We start from the raw sequence: 19,791 nt of genomic DNA on the forward strand, positions 1-19,791 counted from the left end.
GTGTATGATATTCAAAACCATGAGAGGATACTTTTATTAATCTGTCAACTGCAGAAAGCAAGCAAGTCCTGTGTTCATATCGCCTTTCCGCTGTTTCATATGGCTCAGGGATCTGGCCAGCTGGAAAAAAAAAAGTATTTCCAGTAGCTCTCACTGGACACAAAACTTCCACAAGTCCAAATTTCCTATTATTGCAATACTTGTTTTTATTAGAAAACCCAGATGGTCAAAAATATCAGCGGAAGGAAACCACAACGTTCAGCTCTACCTGATGTGCATGGTACAGTGTTGCCGAGACACTTCTGTGAACAACGTCAGACAAGAAATTATGAGCAAAACCTTGAGAAAGCTTTAAATTTTAAGGGGGAGACAGATTATCAAGTGAACATAACTACGTACAATTTCCTATGTGGAAAGTTATGTATTTATGTACTACAGCCTCAACAGGTTGTTCCCAACATGAAACTATCAAATATCCTGTAGTTATCTAAATAAGTCTAGTCTTCACTAATTTGACTGATAATCTACTTAAATATATTAGTAAGTAAGTTTTTAAACCCACAAACAGATGCCACTCAATTATTTAATAGTTACATATTAAAAAATTGTTTCCTGCCGGATTCTAGGATTGTTTTCTTTTTCAGCTTGGCACGGGGCTTTTTAATGAAACTACCGTCATCCCTCTCTCTTCTCTGGATTGATTCTTCTTTGAGGGGAGGTACAGATCCCTCACATTACAGAGCAACAGACTGACAAAAGCACATTTCAGGTTTAGAAAGACCCCTTAACTTTACTTCTCTCCTCTGAAGACAAGAAATTCCATCACCTCTTTTTTTCGCCTGAACCACCATTTCTTCGTACTGTTGTCTGTGTTTCTGGGCTTCTTCTGCTGGTTTTGCGGGGAGGTTCCTTAAATTAAAAAAAAAATAATCAGTATTTAAAGTTGGCAAGCCTGTCTAAAGAAAATTCTAGACACTTCTGAAAGAAAAGCATATACTGCTTCTTGTCAAAATATTTGATCAAAGAGTAGAGCAACAAGTCCTTGGAAAGAATTTTTTTTTTGCCAGAGTCAGCAGAAGAGAAGGAAAGAACACTGACCAGCTACAACTACTTTTATACACAAAATATGCTGAGTAATTTCCTTATGTTTAGTAATTTCAGCATTTTTATTATTAAACCAACTGAACCCACAGGCTGATCTTCATAAATAAAGGGAATATACTGGTATATACCAAGCTGGTAGTTTTGATTTCAACTGATCTCTACAGATAAGATACAAGACCATACTCTCTCTTACTGTGCACCTCATTTAAGAGTTACATCCACAACTTTCTTTACCCATGCAGTAATGACTTCCTACACCAGCCTCCTTTTCCCCTCTGCTCTCCGAGACCCCATTTCTATTTTAAAGGCTTAACTCCTACCCCTCACTTATACAGCAACAAGTGGCACTGGAGTCATCCTCTATACTCTCCATTTATCAATACCAACACAGCCACTTTGATTTGTGATTAAAGCCTGGACTGGTAACACTTCTGCCATGCAAATACACACGCTCATATGTCAGACCACATTAACTTTAAGCTAATCGTATTTGTAATTAACATAACCACTATGTATCTCATACAACTACAGGATCACCAAAACATCAGAACAGGAAATGACTAAGTATTTTGTTCTTCTGTATTGTAGAACACTGTATGGTATTCCTAGGACCGTTTCTATCTTTGGTTAATAAAAAAGATACGCAAAAATTGACTTTCACATTCCTGTAAGGTGTCACACATTAGGCAGCTGCTAGCCAACAGCAGTCACCATTAATAGTAGTATGCTTTACTATTTACATAATCATGTTATCTGTGAAGTATGCATAGCCATGTGATATACGCCTATGAATATTTTTTAAAATCAAGATTGTTACAAGAACAAGAAAAGTGGGTTTTCACATTAGTGTCATTGTTAACCACAGAGAACAATCTACTCTTTTCCAGTTTCATTTATGTAAACTGACCAGCACCTTTTTTAAATCCAAGTCTTCAGAAATGGTGTAAGTTAAGAAAAGTTTGGAAGGGAAAACCAGATGAAACAATGCAAGTTCTGCTGACTTAAATTCTACCACTTAAACTACTTGTCCTATCTCTTAATGACATCACCACACGTGTGAAATGACATTTAGTATCTATTAAGATTTTTCCAGTTAAAGCTAGAGGGACTATGGAATATTTATTGATTCTTCCTAGAAAGTTTTACTTAAACCCTACAAGTGAGCGCAAAATGAAGAGCAGTCATTTCAGAAAAAAAAAATCTCACTGCATTTTTCTTCCGGAAGTCTTAAATCTTTTTGTCATAGGAAATCAAAAATAAATTACTTAAAGCCTAATAGGTTAAAAAAAAAAAATAGTATGCAAACTGTAAGTAAACAATTTAAAAAGATTCTTTAGAAAGATTCAGAAGACAGCACTGCTGTCCAGAGCAGTTTTCCGTACTAGATGAAAGAAATGATGATTCAATTGTCTAGAATCTTAAAAATACCTTTTCTGCTAGGAGTTCCTCAGTCTATCAACAGTATGAAAGAAGGCAAAATCTGAATGTTATCCTGTAATGTATCACTAATTCGATCTATGAACACTGTACACTGTACTTCTCAGATTATCGCATATAAAGAATGATTTTTAACAGACAGGTTTTAAATACAACAAATAAGCTAGTATGTATTGTTTCCAGCTGTACACAATAAAATCTCCTATAACAAATAATCACTCTTACATTGTTCCGGATGTCCCAAGAAGTCTTGTCACATAGTCTACCAGTCAAGCCAAGAAGTGTCTTAAATGACCCTACAACTAGACTACTTTGATATGAGCATTCTTCATACAGATTTGTTGATGAACACAGACCTGTGTTATGCCAGCTCTTTACACCAATGCACAACTATATTAAAAATGCAGACGCCATGCTTGTAAAGCTGGGTACCATTCATAAATTGACTAAGCATGACTGAATTTGTGTAATTCAGGAGCAAACCATGGTAGAGCAGCTGCCAGTAAATAGTTACGGAGTTAGTCTGCATATGCAAGAATCTCCTTGCAGTAACAGAAGCATGAAACAACTTACCAAGTACTTGACAACCTTTAAAACGCGATGCTGAACCCACTGCAGAACAATCATTACATTGTTCCATTATTTATGGAGGTGTGGTCTTTCTCTGTGTAAACAGGACACTGTATCCTTGCTTCTCAATTTTTTTAGCATATACCAGCTTCATTTTTATGACATTCTCTCAGGGAAAATAAAAATCCCTTATTCATGTTTAGAAGCTAGAATTACTCAAAACTAGAGCTCTGCTCTCCTAAGTACCTCCTTTCATACAAAGCCATTGCTTTTTATTATAAAATAAGGTTACTTTTGTTTGAGTATTTTTTCTCATAATCATCTCACTTTCATATTCAGTAGCCTGAAAAAAAATTCTACTTTAAATTTTAAATCATCTGTTTAAGTTAGAGTAATCAAATACAAACAGTAAGAAAAGTTTTGCTAGCCTAATTTTAAAGGGACCCTTACTGTGGTACTTCCCAAAACTTACGCTGGTCTGTCCTCCAAAATAAGTGCTGTAGTGGAGAGTGGTTCAAAATCAAGATTCTTCCTCACATTCTGTTTAGGGGAGAGTGGTCTGTGAGCTCGTCCAGTTTTTTCTTCATATTCCTAGAGAAGCAAAAGACAGGGCAAGTTAAAAGAGTGGAGAACATCAAGATGATGCACATGAGAATTTAAATAGGGTCTACAAAAGTCTTCAAGATAATGCTTTCGCACCTCTGCCCAACTGCAGTCCCTTTAGAGCTTTCCAACTAGAGCAACCTCAGAATTGAAAACAATGTTAAAATGTATGTTCAGGAGTGACTTTTGATGCTTTTTTCCATTCCTTCTATTTGTAGAAACATCTTAAGTTCCTTCAGCTGGCAGCCTGCTTTTACAAAGTACTGCTAAGAATGAGCTTACAAACAGCAGATACTATCTGAGGTATAAAATAAGACCTAATTAAAATATTTTTGTTTTGATTTACATGGTTTTGAAATTGAAGCCAAAAACAACCACAAGCTCCTCATCTTAAAATCTCATCATAAGATTTCTCCTACTCAAGCTATTTTCAGATGCAACAGTTCAATGATGGCAAAAAAAAAAAAGCAAGCTTAAAATCATTGTTAGACAAATCCCACACTTGTTATGATGCCTTGAAGTACAACAATCCTAAATCATAACAGAGCATAGTGTATTAACTTATTAACTGTAAGGGACTTCAGGGCACTGGGGCAACTGGTTGAAGGATCAGGAGCACAGGTAGTGTTTTCCTCTATCCCTACAGTGGCAGGGAAGGATACTGAAAGGAACAGGAAAACACACCTGGTCAACGCGTGGCTCAGGGGCTGGTGCCATCAGGGGAATTTTGGCTTTCCTGATCATGGGGAGGTTTACACGGCACCGGGCCTGCTGGTGACAGACGGAGTTCAGCTATCTCACAGGGGGAAATGATCATTGCTCATGAATTGGCAGGGCTCATTGAGAGGGCTTTAAACAGTTCGAAGGGGGAAGGGGATAAAACCAGGCTCACTAGAGATGAGCCTAGGGGTGGCATGACGATGCTGGGGGCGAAATCGATAGCCCAGCTCAAGTGCATCTACACCAATGCACGCAGCATGGGTGGCAAGCAGGAGGAGCTGGAAGCCATTGTGCAGCGGGAGAGATATGACTTAGTCGCCATCACAGAAACATGGTGGGGTGACTCATGATTGGAGTGCTGCAATGGATGGCTATAGACTCTTCAGAAGGGACAGGCGAGGAAGGAGAGGCGGTGGGGTGGCCCTGTATGTTAGGGAGTGTTTCGATTGTACAGAGCTCAACGATTGTGATGATGGTACGGTCGAGTGTTCATGGGTAAGGATGAGGGGGAAGGCCAACGAGGCAGATATCCTGCTGGGAGTCTGTTATAGACCACCCAACCAGGATGAAGGGGCGGATGAAGCATTCTACAAGCGGCTGGCAGAAGTCTCTCAATCGCTAGCCCTTGTTCTCGTGGGGGACTTCAACTTCCCAGACGTCTGCTGGAAATACAACACGGCAGAGAGGAAGCAGTCTAGGAGGTTCCTGGAGTGTGTGGAAGACAACTTCCTGACACAGCTGGTAAGTGAGCCTACCAGGGGAGGTGCCTCGCTCGACCTGCTGTTTACAAACAGAGAAGGACTGGTGGGAGATGTGGTGGTCGGAGGCCGTCTTGGGCTTAGCGACCATGAAATGGTGGAATTCTCGATTCTTGGTGAAGTAAGGAGGGGGGGCAGCAAAACCGCAACCATGGACTTCCGGAGGGCGGACTTTGGCCTGTTCAGGACACTGGTTGAGAGAGTCCCTTGGGAGACAGTACTGAAGGGCAAAGGGGTCCAGGAAGGCTGGACGATCTTCAGGAAGGAAGTCTTAAAGGCGCAGGAGCAGGCTGTCCCTGTACGCCGTAAGAAGAACAGGCGGGGAAGACGACCGGCCTGGCTGAACGGGGAGCTCTTGCTGGGACTCAGGAAAAAAAGGAGAGTTTACAGCTTGTGGAAGAAGGGGCAGGCAACTCAAGAAGAGTACAGGGATCTCGTTAGGTCGTGCAGAGAAGAAATGAGAAAGGCAAAAGCCCAGCTAGAACGCAATCTGGCTGCTGTCGTTACAGACAACAAAAAACGTTTTTACAAATATACTAATGACAAGAAGAGAGCCAAGGAGAATCCCCATCCTTTACTGGATGCGGGGGGGGAACATTGTCACCGAGGATGAGGAAAAGGCTGAGGTACTCAATGCCTTCTTTGCCTCAGTCTTTAACAGGCAGACCAGTTATCCTCAGGGTACTCGGCCCCCTGAGCTGGAAGATGGGGACAGTGAGCAGGATGAACCCCCCCATAATCCAAGAGGAAGCAGTCAATGACCTCCTACGCCACCTGGACACTCACAAGTCTATGGGGCCGGATGGGATCCACCCGAGAGTGCTGAGGGAGCTGGCAGAGGTGCTCGCCAAGCCGCTCTCCATCATTTATCAGCAGTCCTGGTTAACGGGGGAGGTCCCGGACAACTGGAGGCTTGCCAATGTGACGCCCATCTACAAGAAGGGCCGGAAGGAGCATCCGGGGAACTACAGGCCTGTCAGCCTGACCTCGGTGCCGGGGAAGATTATGGAGCAGTTCATCTGGAGGGCGCTCACAAGGCATGAGCGGGACAACCAGGGGATCAGGCCCAGCCAGCACGGATTCATGAAAGGCAGGTCCTGCTTGACCAACCTGATCTCCTTCTATGACCAGGTGACCCGCCTAGTGGATGAGGGAAAGGCTGTGGATGCGGTCTACCTGGACTTCAGTAAGGCCTTTGACACCGTCTCCCACAGCATTCTCCTAGAGAAGCTGGCGGCTCACGGCTTAGACAGGTGTACTCTGCGCTGGGTCAAAAACTGGCTGGACAGCCGGGCCCAGAGAGTTGTGGTGAATGGAGTTACATCCAGTTGGCGGCTGGTCACGAGCGGTGTTCCCCAGGGCTCAGTTTTGGGGCTGGTCTTGTTCAATATCTTTATCAATGATCTGGATGAGGGGATCGAGTGCACCCTCAGTAAGTTTGCAGACGACACCAAGTTGGGCGGGAGTGTTGATCTGCTCGAGGGCAGGAAGGCTCTGCAGAGGGACCTGGACAGGCTGGATCCATGGGCCCAGGCCAACTGTATGAGGTTCAACAAGGCCAAGTGCCGGGTCCTGCACTTCGGCCACAACAACCCCGTGCAGCGCTACAGGCTTGGGGAAGAGTGGCTGGATAGCTGTCTGTTGGAAAAGGACCTGGGGGTGCTGGTTGACAGCCGGCTGAATGTGAGCCGGCAGTGGGCCCAGGCGGCCAAGAAGGCCAATGGCATCCTGGCCTGTATCAGAAATAGTGTGGCCAGCAGGAGGAGGGAAGTGATCGTGCCCCTGTACTTGGCACTGGTGAGGCCGCACCTCAAATACTGTGTTCAGTTTTGGGCCCCTCACTCCAAGAAGGACGTTGAGGTGCTGGAGCGTGTCCAGAGAAGGGCAACGAGGCTGGTGAGGGGTCTGGAGAACAAGTCTGATGAGGAGCGGCTGAGGGAACTGGGGTTGTTTAGCCTGGAGAAAAGGAGGCTGAGGGGAGACCTCATTGCTCTCTACAACTCCCTGAAAGGAGGTTGTAGCGAGGTGGGTGTCGGTCTCTTCTCCCAAGTAACAAGCGATAGGACGAGAGGAAATGGCCTCAAGTTGTGCCAGGGGAGGTTTAGATTGGACGTGAGGAAAAATTTCTTTACTGAAAGAGTGGTTAAACATTGGAACAGGCTGCCCAGGGAAGTGGTGGAGTCCCCATCCCTGGAGGTATTTAGAAGACGTGTAGATGAGGCACTTAGGGACATGGTTTAGTGGGGGGTGGTGTTGGGTCGACAGTTGGACTCAATCTTAGAGGTCTTTTCCAACCTTAATGATTCTATGATTCTATGAACTTTTGTTTGTAATATAGGCACTGACACACTAGAGCAAGACTAGCAAAGAGGCACCAAGATGACTGGGGTCTGGAGCAAGCGCACATGAAGAGAGGCTGAGAGAACTGGACTCGTTCAGCCTTCAGAGGAGAAGGCTTCGTAGGGACCTTTGGTAGGCAGCAATAACAGGATGGTGAAGGCTGAGTACGAGTCTCTGAGGCGCTCGCATAAAGAACGTGAAGACAACAGGCACAAACTGCTACAAGTGGAATTCTGGTCTTGGGGAGGGGGAGGCAGAAATCACTAGGAAGGTAGTCAAACACTGGGAAAAGTTTCCTGAGACGTGGTGGAAACCTCCGACCTTGACGGCATTCAAAGCTCAGGTGGATGAGCCCTGGGAACCTGGTCTAAGCAGAGTCTGCTCTGAAAGGGGATTTAGCCCCTCAGAGATCCTTCCACCCCTAATGACTGTATCACTATGATCTACATTAGATGACTTGGCATTACATGTTATTTTTACTTTTCCTGCAAACACTGTTTTGGAAGAAAGTGTACCAAAAACATGACCTACTGGGATAAAACAACCTTTACACAACTCCCATCTACTCCGAAGCTTGAAGTACTATAGCAAACATTAAGTACTCAAAGTATCAGTGATATACAAACAACAAACACAGTCAAACAGCCCTACAGAAAAAACAAATCTGTATTATAGATACTTTTACATTCAACTTTGTAATGAATTCTGCCACTTCCAAAAAAACACCTGCTTTCATGTGTAGCTTGTTTATACCATTTCTATTAAAATAATTAAAAAAAAGGAAACTATACCATGAAAACTAATCATTATAAACGAGCACTATGAACAGTGTTCCAGCCATGGACTTTTTCCCGTCAGCACAAACAGCTCCTCAAATGGTACCGATTTCTTTCTCTCAACCTAACCTGTCAATTATGTCAAAACTTCCTCGGGCAATAGATTCAACCTTTCCAACACAATCAGAACAGCCTGGATCATTCAGAAACTAAAATGAGATCCCTACCACTTCCAGAAAGGCCTTCTCCTCCAACCCCACCTTAAAAAAAAAGGATGAAAACCACACATGAATGCAGAGCAACACAGCTGTGGTTTTCTACTCTGTGTCGTACAATTCAATTCTAGTTCAAGCTAGTTCTGTGGGACTCATGGGTGCAGATCTGTGAAGCTCTCGGGACACAGAAAAACCCTCTTCTTCCTTGTTTGTTAACTGAACACTGTCTCAACAATCAATCCTATGATGCCTGCATTGCTGTGACGGGAAACATTGTCATGAATTTGGAATGCCTGGCTCATTAATACCAGTTAATACTGCTATGCATGACATCAGTTTGAAAACAAGGAAAAGAACCAAGAAAAACGTATTTCAACTACTGAATAGTACTTGGCTTTGTTTAGTAAAGGGATAGTGTTCATGCTGACAAAGCTGTTCACTTAAAAAAAAAACCCTCCAGCAACAAAATAAGCAAAGAAACACAGTAAAAAAGGTACTGTGATTGACAGCATATTCAGAAAGCTAAAACATTATTCTTGCATTAATAACTCCTTGCAAGCAGCTGATAGTGACCAGTGTATGAGTGCACCATCATAACGTGCTTCAGCTGCACCATCAACAGCGGAGTATATCCACTGTGCTGACAGGAATGAAGCAGAAGTGTATTCTTTCTCCCAGCTTCGATTAGGAGATTGATTTTTTTTTTATTAGCTATTTTTCCCAAATTAACATAGTCAAATATTAACTTCTATTACTGCTTCCACACACAAGGTGAACCTCGTCCCTAAATCTAACGTTTTTACTCCTTTGAGACACTACTAGTGAAAGAAAAACCATCTGATGTCCACAAGAAACTGCTAATATGCAGAAATCATCATATATTGATCTCCCCAAAACATCACAGAACTTGGTATTAAAACACATGCACCCAATGCTTATTACAGTAGAAGTTCCAGAAAAGCTGCTTAATTTTAGCTAACAAAAATTATTTTCTGTGTCTTCTTTCATTGAAAGCCAACTGCAGAGCAAAATTGCTTTTGGAAGGTGAGAAAAACTGTACACACTGGGCTGCAATGGGGATTTTTATTCCGTACAGCAGAATTAATTTGGAAATTTCATTCAGCTAAGTACAAAGTTTTCCAGACCAGCACTATGCATATCATTCTTTCAAGAATTTCTTGGTTAAGGAATGTTTTATTTTGGAATATGAGTGGCTAGTTACAGTATTAGCATATTAGTACAGTTACTCAAACCTCTTAAAGAACAAAAGCCCACCCTGCATTTCAGCAAGTATTCACTGATGCGTTCTACTCAGCACTACCCTACAGCAAAGAAGCCACACCAGCACAAAAATGGGAGTGGCACCTTTTATCAGATTACAAGTATGAATCTTTTGTAGTAATTTCATCCTTTTCAGTGGTAGCCAAAAAAGAATAAAAATGTCTGTTGGTGACAGTCGTTATCTAGAAGACTTTTTTAATTAGGGAAAATTAAAAACCAACCAAAAAAACCCCCCACTCTGCCCCCCCAAAACACCAACAAAACAAAAAACCAAAATGCCCAAAATTCACAGAAGACAAAAGCTCCTGAAAATGATCTTTTATTCCAGTAAGAAGGGAATGCAATTTTGAACACAGCACAATGTATGATACAGCAATGAAGCAGATTGAAGCCTTCACAAACTCGTATTAAGAGTATCTGCTGACTGAGCAAGTAGAAGTATTTGCACATACAGGCATACTGCAATAGGCTGAACCACACAATAGCTCATTTTAAGCTTTTTTTTTTTTTTTTTAAACCAGACTCAAATCTCTCACAGGTATAAATAATTCAGCATCTATTTAAATCCTATGCTGTAATTAGGGGTTACTAACCTGGTATGGTTGCAAGCTAATTTTAGGATCAATTTAGGATGAGCTGATCATTTATGATTTAGAATACATCCTTATCACTTGAGATCACTTAGGCTTTCTTCCAGGTTTCATCTTAACCTATTCAGCATTCAGCCACAACAGCTGAACTAGGGTTTGAAGATGTGCTAAGAGAGTGTGCTGTAGATTAAAGCACCGATTTTAAAAAAACCCAAGCCAACCAAACAAAAAACCCCACAGAAACACACACCCCCGAAACCAAGTTTAATTCTGGGTGGAACCTGACGGCTTTGCAGTTGAGATGCAAGAAGCTCAAGCTGTGGCGATCCTCTGCAATTCTTCACGAAAGAGAAGCTAATCTGCAAAGGGATCCTAAACCATCTCTACGGAGAAACACAAATAACCCACCAGAACACAGGGCAAGTGCTAAAAGATCAACTGCGCTAACCGGGAGAGGGCTGTGTGACTTCGCACACGCACCGAGCCTCCCCGGGCACCAGCAGCACGGCATAATTGAACCTACAATACACAAACTGCTCTATCAAGGTCATCTTGTTTTGGCCCTGTTTGTTTAAAGGCAACCACTCTCCGAGGAAGTCGAATGTGAAATACTCATGCTAGGCGACAGAGTGGCAGACACCAGACTGCTCGACTCTTGCTCCACGGCTAGCAGCTTTGCACGGGATGGGAGATGGCCGGCCGTAAGCACACCCGTCGGTTCTCGCCCAGCAGCCTCCACGCTAAAACAGCCCAAACCCCCGGGCGGGCCTCTGCCGCCGGCCGGTCTGTGCCGCGCCTTCCACCCCCGGCGGGGTCTCGCCGCCCCGCCCCGCCTCACACAAAGAGGATCCCCTTCCCGGGAAGTTAGCTCTCTACCGGACCCAGCGAGGCGATTTAAAAGGGGACAAGGCTGGTTTTACCGATACGCGTTAAAGTCTGCGCCCACCCATCCCGTCTCCCCCCGACCCAAGCGCCCAGCAGCCGCCCGCACCCGCACCCCCACCGCGGCCTCGCTCACCATGAAAGCTGCAGTCCTTCACAGGCAGCGGCGCCGGAGCCCCATGCCCGCCCCGCACCGCGGGCCTGGCTCCCCGCCGCGGCGCCGCCCGGGCCCGCACGGCCTCGCGGGCCGCCCGCCCGCCCCGGCCCAGCCCTGCCCTGCCCGGGCCGCCCTCCGCGGGCGCAGCGCCTCCGCCCGCCCCGCCCCGCCAGCCCCGCTAATCACCCGCGGAGCCCGCGCACCCGATCGGTTCTCTCCGTCTCGCCCAGCGCTGCCTGAGCACGCACGGCGCGCACGGCGGCGGCCCCAAGGGGAGACGCGGCCCCGAGCCCTCGCTGCACGCAGGGAGCGGACCCGGACCCGGACCCGGCCGGCGGGACGCACGCCTCTTCCCCGCCCGGACGCCCCGGGGAGGCAAGCGCTTGCCCTGCCAGGCGCCGCGCTCCACCTGGCAGAAGCGTTCCACCTCTTGCGCCGCTCTTCCCGGCCCGCTCCAGATCTTGGTCCAAGATGGGTAACCGAAACCTCGCACAAGCTCATGTGCATTAGCTACAGTCATCTTCATCTTTGCCTAAGCCGGCCCGGCATCACATGTGCTGTTGTAGGACGCAGCCCCGTTTCTCATACACTGGCATCTCTCTCTCTCTCCATTGCTTCCCACGCTCGCCCTCCCCACCCCCGCGTCCCTGGCTCCGAGCAGGGCGTCCGCTCGTACCGGGTACCGACACTCCGCCGCGCTGGGCATCCGCTATAACAGTCCTTAGTGCAAGAGCAGCTGAACCTCACCAGCCCTTAAATCAGTCCCGAAGAAACGGCAGCAGCGTTACGCTGAAATACTTCCCACGGCATAATCTTTTCAGTACAGCTCACGCTCTGTCCTCTTCAGAGGGCTCTAAAGGATAGATATATATAGATCTCCATCTCTATCTTCCACAGTTCAGACAACTTCCACATCACATAGAATCAGTAAGTTCTGTTAATTATCTTTTTATCATAGAATCACAGAATCACTGAGGTTGGAAAAGACCTCTAAGATCATTGAGTCCAACTGTCGACCCAACACCACCATGCCCACTAAACCATGTCCCTAAGCGCCTCATCTACTCGTCTTTTCAATACCTCCAGGGATGGGGACTCCACCACTTCCCTGGGCAGCCTGTTCCAATGTTTAACCACTCTTTCAGTAAAGAAATTTTTCCTCATGTCCAAACTAAACCTCCCCTGGCGCAACTTGAGGCCATTTCCTCTCATCCTATCGCTTGTTACTTGGGAGAAGAGACCGACACCCACCTCGCTACAACCTCCTTTCAGGTAGTTGTAGAGAGCAATGAGGTCTCCCCTCAGCCTCCTTTTCTCCAGGCTAAACAACCCCAGTTCCCTCAGCCGCTCCTCATCAGACTTGTTCTCCAGACCCCTCACCAGCCTCGTTGCCCTTCTCTGGACACGCTCCAGCACCTCAACGTCCTTCTTGGAGTGAGGGGCCCAAAACTGAACACAGTATTCGAGGTGCGGCCTCACCAGGGCTGAGTACAGGGGCACGATCACTTCCCTCCTCCTGCTGGCCACACTATTTCTGATACAGGCCAGGATGCCATTGGCCTTCTTGGCCGCCTGGGCACACTGCCGGCTCATGTTCAGCCGGCTGTCGACCAACACCCCCAGGTCCTTTTCCAACAGGCAGCTATCCAGCCACTCTTCCCCAAGCCTGTAGCGCTGCATGGGGTTGTTGTGGCCGAAGTGCAGGACCCGGCACTTGGCCTTGTTGAACCTCATACAGCTGGCCTGGGCCCATCGATCCAGCCTGTCCAGGTCCCTCTGCAGAGCCTTCCTACCCTCGAGCAGATCAACACTCCCGCCCAACTTGGTGTCGTCTGCAAACTTACTGAGGGTGCACTCGATCCCCTCATCCAGATCATCGATATTGAACAAGACCGGCCCCAAAACTGAGCCCTGGGGAACACCGCTCGTGACCAGCCGCCAACTGGATGTAACTCCATTCACCACAACTCTCTGGGCCCGGCCGTCCAGCCAGTTTTTGACCCAGCGCAGAGTACACCTGTCTAAGCCGTGAGCCGCCAGCTTCTCTAGGAGAATGCTGTGGGAGACGGTGTCAAAGGCCTTACTGAAGTCCAGGTAGACCACATCCACAGCCTTTCCCTCGTCCACTAGGCGGGTCACCTGGTCATAGAAGGAGATCAGGTTGGTCAAGCAGGACCTGCCTTTCATGAACCTGTGCTGGCTGGGCCTGATCCCTTGGTTGTCCCACTCATGCCTTGTGAGTGCCCTCAAGATGAACTGCTCCATAATCTTCCCCGGCACCGAGGTCAGGCTGACAGGCCTGTAGTTCCCCGGATGCTCCTTCCGGCCCTTCTTGTAGATGGGCGTCACATTGGCAAGCCTCCAGTCGTCCAGGACCTCCCCCGTTAACCAGGACTGCTGATAAATGATGGAGAGCGGCTTGGCGAGCACCTCCGCCAGCTCCCTCAGCACTCTCGGGTGGATCCCATCCGGCCCCATAGACTTGTGAGTGTCCAGGTGGCGTAGGAGGTCATTGACTGCTTCCTCTTGGATTATGGGGGGGTTCATCCTGCTCACTGTCCCCATCTTCCAGCTCAGGGGGCCGAGTACCCTGAGGATAACTGGTCTGCCTGTTAAAGACTGAGGCAAAGAAGGCATTGAGTACCTCAGCCTTTTCCTCATCCTCAGTGACAATGTTCCCCCCTGCATCCAATAAGGGATGGAGATTCTCCTTGGCTCTCTTCTTGTCATTAGTATATTTGTAAAAACATTTTTTGTTGTCTGTAACGACAGCAGCCAGATTGCGTTCTAGCTGGGCTTTTGCCTTTCTCATTTCCTCTCTGCATGACCTAACGAGATCCCTGTACTCTTCTTGAGTTGCCTGCCCCTTCTTCCACAAGCTGTAAACTCTCCTTTTTTTCCTGAGTCCCAGCAAGAGCTCCCCGTTCAGCCAGGCCGGTTGTCTTCCCCGCCTGTTCTTCTTACGGCGTACAGGGACAGCCTGCTCCTGCGCCTTTAAGACTTCCTTCCTGAAGATCGTCCAGCCTTCCTGGACCCCTTTGCCCTTCAGGACCGTCTCCCACGGGACTCTCTCAACCAGTGTCCTGAACAGGCCAAAGTCCGCCCTCCGGAAGTCCATGGTTGCGGTTTTGCTGCCCCCCCTCCTTACTTCACCAAGAATCGAGAATTCCACCATTTCATGGTCGCTAAGCCCAAGACGGCCTCCGACCACCACATCTCCCACCAGTCCTTCTCTGTTTGTAAACAGCAGGTCGAGCGAGGCACCTCCCCTGGTAGGCTCACTTACCAGCTGTGTCAGGAAGTTGTCTTCCACACACCCCAAGAACCTCCTAGACTGCTTCCTCTCTGCCGTGTTGTATTTCCAGCAGACGTCCGGGAAGTTGAAGTCCCCCACGAGAACAAGGGCTAGCGATTGAGAGACTTGTGCCAGCCGCTTGTAGAACGCTTCATCCGCCCCTTCATCCTGGTTGGGTGGTCTATAACAGACTCCCAGCAGGATATCTGCCTCATTGGCCTTCCCCCTCATCCTTACCCATGAACACTCAACCGTACCATCATCACAATCGTTGAGCTCTATACAGTCGAAACGCTCCCTAACATACAGGGCCACCCCACCGCCTCTCCTTCCTCGCCTGTCCCTTCTGAAGAGTCTATAGCCATCCATTGCAGCACTCCAGTCATGAGAGTCACCCCACCATGTTTCTGTGATGGCGACTAAGTCATATCTCTCCCGCTGCACAATGGCTTCCAGCTCCACACAATGGCTTCCAGCTCCATCTTGTTAAGTATCTTGTTAAGTATCTTCTTAAATATCTTTAACATCTTGTTAAATATTTTGCCTCAATCCAGACAAGTGAAGTTTCCCATTTTTCCTTTGCCCAAAAGCTCCGTTATCTAACCCAGGGGAGATACCTAAGTTGCTGTGGCACAATCTCTGGTAGACCCACATCTTACCTCATTATCTATTCATCTGCAACCGTTAGTTGTCCTTTTCTCAGCACTGTACTAAGGACTTCATACTCCTTAATCTCATTGACTACGGTCTGCAGCTGCCAGGCAGCGTTGCTCAAGGCCTGATCCTGAACCACAAAATGAGCAGCAAAGACGGACTCTAAGACAACCGATGTCACTTAAGTATTCTGCTTTCAACAGGTGGCTTTGCAAAAGCTGAGGTAACTTATTTTCTCCAAAATGCCTAACTGTTATAACAGCTAATGTTTTCAACCCACAACTTCTCATCTAATTCACGGATGCAGTGATACTATAGAAAATGAGGAGCAGCTCACTGTTTAAAAGTAGCTTAGCTTCATTCCTGCCACCACCAATTAATTACAGACATCTGCCATCTAAGCACCTAGTGTCAGAGCACTAATAATTACAATGGCAAGTCAACATAGCTCATGAAAAGCACTACAGCCTCCAATGCTAATGCTTTTTCTCATAAGCTATCTGAAGCAGTAAATTATCGCACGTATCTAAAGACATTTATGTAAAATTATAGCTATTAACACAAAAAAAACTTCAAATCATGAGGAAGAGCAACCTTAGGTGGACTATAGTATTCCTGTGGTAAATCTCTGATTTCACATGCTGAAAATAGAACGAAACTGCAGCTGTTCTGGACGCAGGAAACAGCCATTTGTCAATCCACAAAAAGAGAGGCTCAACCAACTATGCGTTCTGCGAAACACTGATTGGGAGAGAGTGATGCCTGGTGACATGGGAAGATACTTTGGTGGGTGAAAAGCTAAGTATGCTCAGTAACTCAAACCATAGCTAGCCACACATTACGCAGACAGTTGGTAGCAGCCACTATTTTTAGGCTGCCGCAATTATAAGACTACCTGAGGCTACTCGAACAAGTTATGCACAAGCTTTAATTACATGGTATTTTTTCCACTGGAATTCCCGCCTCATTCAGCATACGAGATAGGAACTGGGCCAGGATTGCACAAGCAAACAGAATTTTTTTTTTCCTGGTTTTTGAGTCTGACTACTACCTAAATATTGCTTCAACATTCCCTTCTGTTGCTTCATAGCTTTCTACTGCATGTCCATCTGTAATCTCTTGCCTTTTATTTATAAAGTGGTTTGTTTACCAGATAAATTTAAGCTGGTACACACCCAGCACTTCACTGCCCTCCCCTGCCCTCCTGGCCCCTCACACCATTTTTTTGTGCCACCATAAGTAGTTGTGTGACTGTACAATACACTAGACTGGGGAGATGATACTGCTAAAAACTAACCTTTTGTTCTGTTGGATTAGTCTGGTTACTCTAGTAACATCTGCTACGGGGCAATGTAAATGTGGAAGTAAAAGGAAGGAAAAGGAGCAAGCAGCAGGACTGTTTCTTTCAGAAGCTTAATTGAAACCAGCAGATCATGAAACTTGTCACGATCTTTGGGTCAGGAAACTAAGATCTGATTCTTGACATGGTACCAGGCCAGAAAAAAGTAATTTTAATGGAGGCTCTTACATATAGAGTAATCAAAGAGAACTTAAGGAGACTGACACCTCATGCAAAGATCAGATTATGAGAACATCCTTCAAAACTTAACAGAAAGAGGATACAAACTGCTGAGCTCAGATATTAAACTTTCAAACAACTCCTTAAGGGATACACATGAGGGCTCTTTATCTAACTCCAAAACCAGTACAGAACTATTCTGAAATGCAATTAGTTTATTAGTTACTGATCTAACAACCTGAGAAATCTGAGTTGCACACTCAACCTGCACACTTTGCCAAAGTGATCTGGCAAGTTCTACAATTAATTAATGGTTCAAGAACCATCAGCCCTACTTGCTTTACCCATCTATATATATTTAATCCTCTTACGTTATAGAAAGGATACCAAAACAGAAGATAGCAATGTGATGACAGAACTTGATTGAAATAACGTTATGTGCGTGAAGTTTTATCTTCCACCAGGACACCCTTCTCATCTTTAGTAGCACAGTATTCTCCTTTTCCATACTCAACAAATTAGGAATGCTTAAGCAATGTAAGTGTAAGAGACTATGGCCAGTTCACATAAGGAAAACCTCACACTACCTATTTTTAGGCATCATTTCAAGTACTCTGAAATTTCCCCCTTTTCTCCTAAGAAGCATCTACTCCTCTCTTCTGATTACAGGTGATACGGAACTTGGGCTTGCAACTGTGGTCCCACGCAATCACACTGAAGTTAAATGAATAAAATAATGCACACATCTTCCAAAAGGTTAACAGTGAAGAAAGGACTAGAAGCCACATACTCTGCTTTGCAGTCCTGTGCTCCAGCCACTGGACTATCAACAATTTTTACATATACGTATTTTTATAGCATCCTATTTTGAGCAACAGAGGCATTAAATTAAGGAACATTTAAAACCTAAGCCTAGATAAGGCCAAGTGAGGTCTTCCAAGAAAGAATAATAGTTTGCTGTTTTGGAGTCTGTCACATCTAATCATGCAACGTGCTGCGTATCAGATGGTTCTTACCCTCAGGGTTCATGTTTCATTTGTGCTATATGTAAATAATTTAAGTACTTTTTGGTTCATATAGAGTGACACGCTTTATTTTAAAAAAAGGAAGGAAACTAGAATAGTTCCCTGTATTTGAAGTACTGAGAGACAAAGCATACCTATGAACCATGTAGCTTAAGAACAGCTCTGTATTGTCAAATGCAGGATTTTTAATCAGATTGTTCAGCATACTCTTACAAGTTACTCCAATATGAGTCACAGTAACAAAAAAAACCCCTACTACTTAGAACACTGAGAAGGATGTAATTTAATCTGCATATACAAACATGCGAACAGTTTCACTATATACTGATACTATCTGATATACACTACAGTATCAAACAAGTGGAAACATCTACTAGGAAGGCTTCTGGCAGGGCAAGCATCTGATAAGCACTTGAGCAAGAGAATACAAGCTAAGTGTTTTTTGTTTGTTGGGGTTTTTTGTTTTGTTATGAACATCTGCCAGAATAACATACTACCAACAGCTGCTTTCAGTGTATCCCTTAAATGTCACTTCCAGGGACTAGGATTACACTGGATATGGACTTCATGTAAAAATATAATTTTACATAAACTGTATGTCAGCTCACTGATCTCTCCACCTCAGTTTTCTGTTTAGCCTCAGCACCATACCCTTCCCAAATAATCTCTCAGCAACTTTTTCTTCCGACATTTCACATTAGTGCTGATGTTGCAGAAGAAAATTTATCTTTCCTATCTAGGAAAGACACTTAAGGAAAAAGTGCCAGTCCGGGTTTTTTAAAAATCCTTACATCCAGATCCTCAGAGTTTCCAGTAACACACATACAGTCACTCAATTTATTTCGCAGAGCCAAAGAACATCAGCTTTGTTTGTTGTTGCTAGTGAGCATGGTAAGAGTTAGCCTTTCAAAACCTTCACCTCCCCCCATTCTTTAATTTTAGGTGTCATCTGAGATGTATAAACTGGAAGACAGACAAACAAAACCTTTGGGTCAGGTTTCTTGGGAGCTTGCTTCTGTTTAACACAAAAATAACATATTGAAGTCTAGCAAAGCTTTCTCAATTAATTTTACATTTTAGTAATGCAAGTTCTAGTCTCCTGTTAGGATAGGCAGTTCCACCACAGTATTTAGAGGCTAACATACCTGCTTTAAGGATTTATCTCCAGCTTTGCTTCACAGTAATGTTTTCCCAAATGTTTGTGCGATGCAACATTCACAAGTATGTGCCAGTATTTCCACGCTTGCTCTCTACAGACTTCTATTTTCATTCCAAACCCACGGGAAGAAAAAAAATCCTGAAGTCTCCTGCGTGTTGCTTATCAGCATGCATGGTGGAAGGTTTTACTGCACTGAAAAAAACCTTATTGGCTGCACAAAGATGTAGGTGTTTAAGTATCTATCTATAAGCACTATCAGACACACAAATGCCAGCTGCATGTTGGATTCTCATTTAATAGCAAATGAGAACAAACTTCCACTGATGTATGAGGTCTTCTGAAAAGTTGTCTTCCCCAGCCTTGAAATTTTGGGGGTAAGAGCAGCTGTGTACTTCATCCTCAAAAGTCAAGCATTTTTCCGTGAATACACAGCTTCCTGCACTCAAAAATAATCTTGTGCCATGTGAATTTATATTCCATCTAATGCTAAGCATCAACTTGGGCTACGAAGTAACTGTTTCAATTCAGACAGACAAACTTTATGATCTCACTGGACAACTTTAAACTTACCGCATTTCCCTTAAAACATACCACTGGCATTGCAACAGACCTTTCAGTAGAGACCAGCAGCTGACATTTTAACTGCAGTAACTACTAACAAAGCTTATTACTTCTATCTATTTAGTATTTTTTTTTCCAGAAAGCT

At 45.1% G+C, this 19,791-nt stretch overlaps 1 protein-coding gene across 3 annotated transcripts in view; it reads right to left on the bottom strand.

The window, feature by feature from the left end:
• The window catches only part of TBC1D14 (TBC1 domain family member 14), an 80,497-nt gene that overhangs the window by 29,343 nt on the left and 31,363 nt on the right, over positions 1-19,791 (bottom strand). For 2 of the 3 annotated variants that reach the window (XM_076335895.1, XM_076335896.1), the window contains exons 4-5: positions 3,584-3,702; positions 827-909 (exon numbers count right to left, since the gene is read on the bottom strand). In XM_076335895.1, coding sequence (XP_076192010.1) covers positions 827-909; positions 3,584-3,702 — 202 coding nt within the window. Of the gene's footprint in view, positions 1-826; positions 910-3,583; positions 3,703-11,412; positions 11,483-19,791 lie in introns of those variants that run through there. The other variant, XM_076335897.1, reaches the window with a different exon arrangement.

The sequence above is a fragment of the Aptenodytes patagonicus genome, chromosome 4 (genome assembly GCF_965638725.1).
Source record: "Aptenodytes patagonicus chromosome 4, bAptPat1.pri.cur, whole genome shotgun sequence".
Lineage (NCBI taxonomy): Eukaryota > Metazoa > Chordata > Aves > Sphenisciformes > Spheniscidae > Aptenodytes > Aptenodytes patagonicus.